This window comes from Babylonia areolata, chromosome 5 (assembly GCF_041734735.1).
Source record: "Babylonia areolata isolate BAREFJ2019XMU chromosome 5, ASM4173473v1, whole genome shotgun sequence".
Taxonomy (NCBI): domain Eukaryota; kingdom Metazoa; phylum Mollusca; class Gastropoda; order Neogastropoda; family Buccinidae; genus Babylonia; species Babylonia areolata.
Genome location: NC_134880.1, coordinates 19,795,535 through 19,797,245, shown reverse-complemented (window position 1 = coordinate 19,797,245; position 1,711 = coordinate 19,795,535). Strand labels below are relative to the sequence as shown.

General features: G+C 42.4%; 1 protein-coding gene across 1 annotated transcript in view; it reads left to right on the top strand.

The window, feature by feature from the left end:
* LOC143282408 (uncharacterized) overlaps window positions 1–494 on the top strand; it is a 51,741-nt gene extending 51,247 nt beyond the window's left edge. The window contains exon 5 of the mRNA XM_076588038.1: window positions 1–494. This exon is cut by the window's left edge and continues 349 nt beyond it. Within this exon, the coding sequence (XP_076444153.1) occupies window positions 1–430 (430 nt within the window). The 3' untranslated portion in view covers window positions 431–494.
* The last annotated feature ends 1,217 nt before the right edge of the window (window positions 495–1,711 follow it).

Here is a 1,711-nt window from a genome sequence, read left to right as displayed (position 1 = left end):
ACCTCCGAGTCGGAGGAGGTCCATGCTGGGCGCTTACTCCTCCTCCTCCTCCTCCTCCTCCTCCTCCCCGAGGCTCTCCTTCCTCTTCGGGTTCGCCCGCTGGGATCTAGTCCCTTTAGTGCCCAAGTACGCGGCCTTGAACTCTGACGTCAGCTCGCGGGCGGAGTTCCCGGAGTATTTCTACGGGGTAGGGAAGGGGGTGAACGCTTTCGTGGACTGCACCTCCTTCATCATCCACCCGCCCTCCACGGGAAGTGACGTCATCGAGGAGATCAGCGTGCCCGGCTTCGAGAAGAGACTGCCGCCCGTGTTCACCAGGGTGGGCAGCGGGGGTCAGGGTGTAAAGACTTCGGCGCCTCTGTTGCTGGTGGTGGTGGTGGTGTTGGCGTCCTTGGCGGTCGTTTCTTTGCTCGCCGACGTGTCCAGATGACCTCGTTGCGTGCGGCAGCATTTGCCGGTGTGTGTGTGTGGGTGTGTAGGTGTGTGGGTGTGTGTACTAATAACTAAAAAAAAACCAAACCAAAACAAAAAAAAAACCCCAAAACAAACAAAAAAAACAACAACAAAAAACAAAAAAAACGAAACAAACTCCGATGTGTCAGCAGCAGCAATGATGATGGGAATGAATGCTTCGTGATGAAATAATTTGATAATTTTAGTGTAGCTTTTCCAGCACTTCCAGATTGATCGTAAAGTTTATAATCAAGTATTTTATTTCTTCGGTGTGTGTGTGTGTGAGTGTGTTTGTGTGTGCGTGCGTGCGCGCGCGCGCATGTGTGTGTGTATGTGTGTGTGCGTGCGTGTGTGTGTGTGAAAGAGAGAGAGAGAGAGAGAGAGAGAGAGAGAGAGAGAGAGAGAGAGAGAGAGAGAGAGAGAGAATCTCGACCCTTAAGCGATTATAAAGTATGATTACGTCATACTACACTGAAGTTTGGTTTTCTATTGATGCACATATATTCGCATATTGCTCTTTCTCGCTTTGTTCCGATCACGTTTGGTCTGTATAACATCCACTGCTCTCTTCCACTGACATTTTTCTTCTTTCTTTCCCAAGTGATCGTGCAGTTGCGAAGTATTTTTGCGTTTACTTTTATCATGTACATTGATTTTTTAGGGTTGTTTTTATTTTATTTTATGTATCTCATTTACTGGAATTGGTTTTTGTCGTTTTCGTGTGATTTTTGTCTGTTTTCCTTTCATTCTGTTTGACTAAACTGATCGATTGCTATGTATCTATACTATGATTATATATATATATATATATATATATATATATATATATATATATATATACACACACACACATATATATATATATATATATATATATATATATATATATATATATATATATATATATATATATATATATATATATATATATATATATATATATGTGTGTGTGTGTGTGTGTGTGTGTGTGTGTGTGTGTGTGTGTGTGTTAGAGGAGTGTCTGGAAAGATGTTTTTTAATTTGTTTTAACTCACTCAGTACGGTCAGTCCTCTCTTCTCCTTTACACAGACCCCTCGGATGTCCAGTGGGTGTCTGAATGACCCAACCTTTAGTTTCCGTCGTCAGAATTGTGGTATTCTTTGTCATCATTCACGTCTTCAGTATAAGAGTCTTCCGCTTGCAATATTTTGATGATAGTAATTGGGGTGAAACGCTGTTAACGTCGTCTCTTTCGCCGTTCGTATGGAAAGAGTTAAG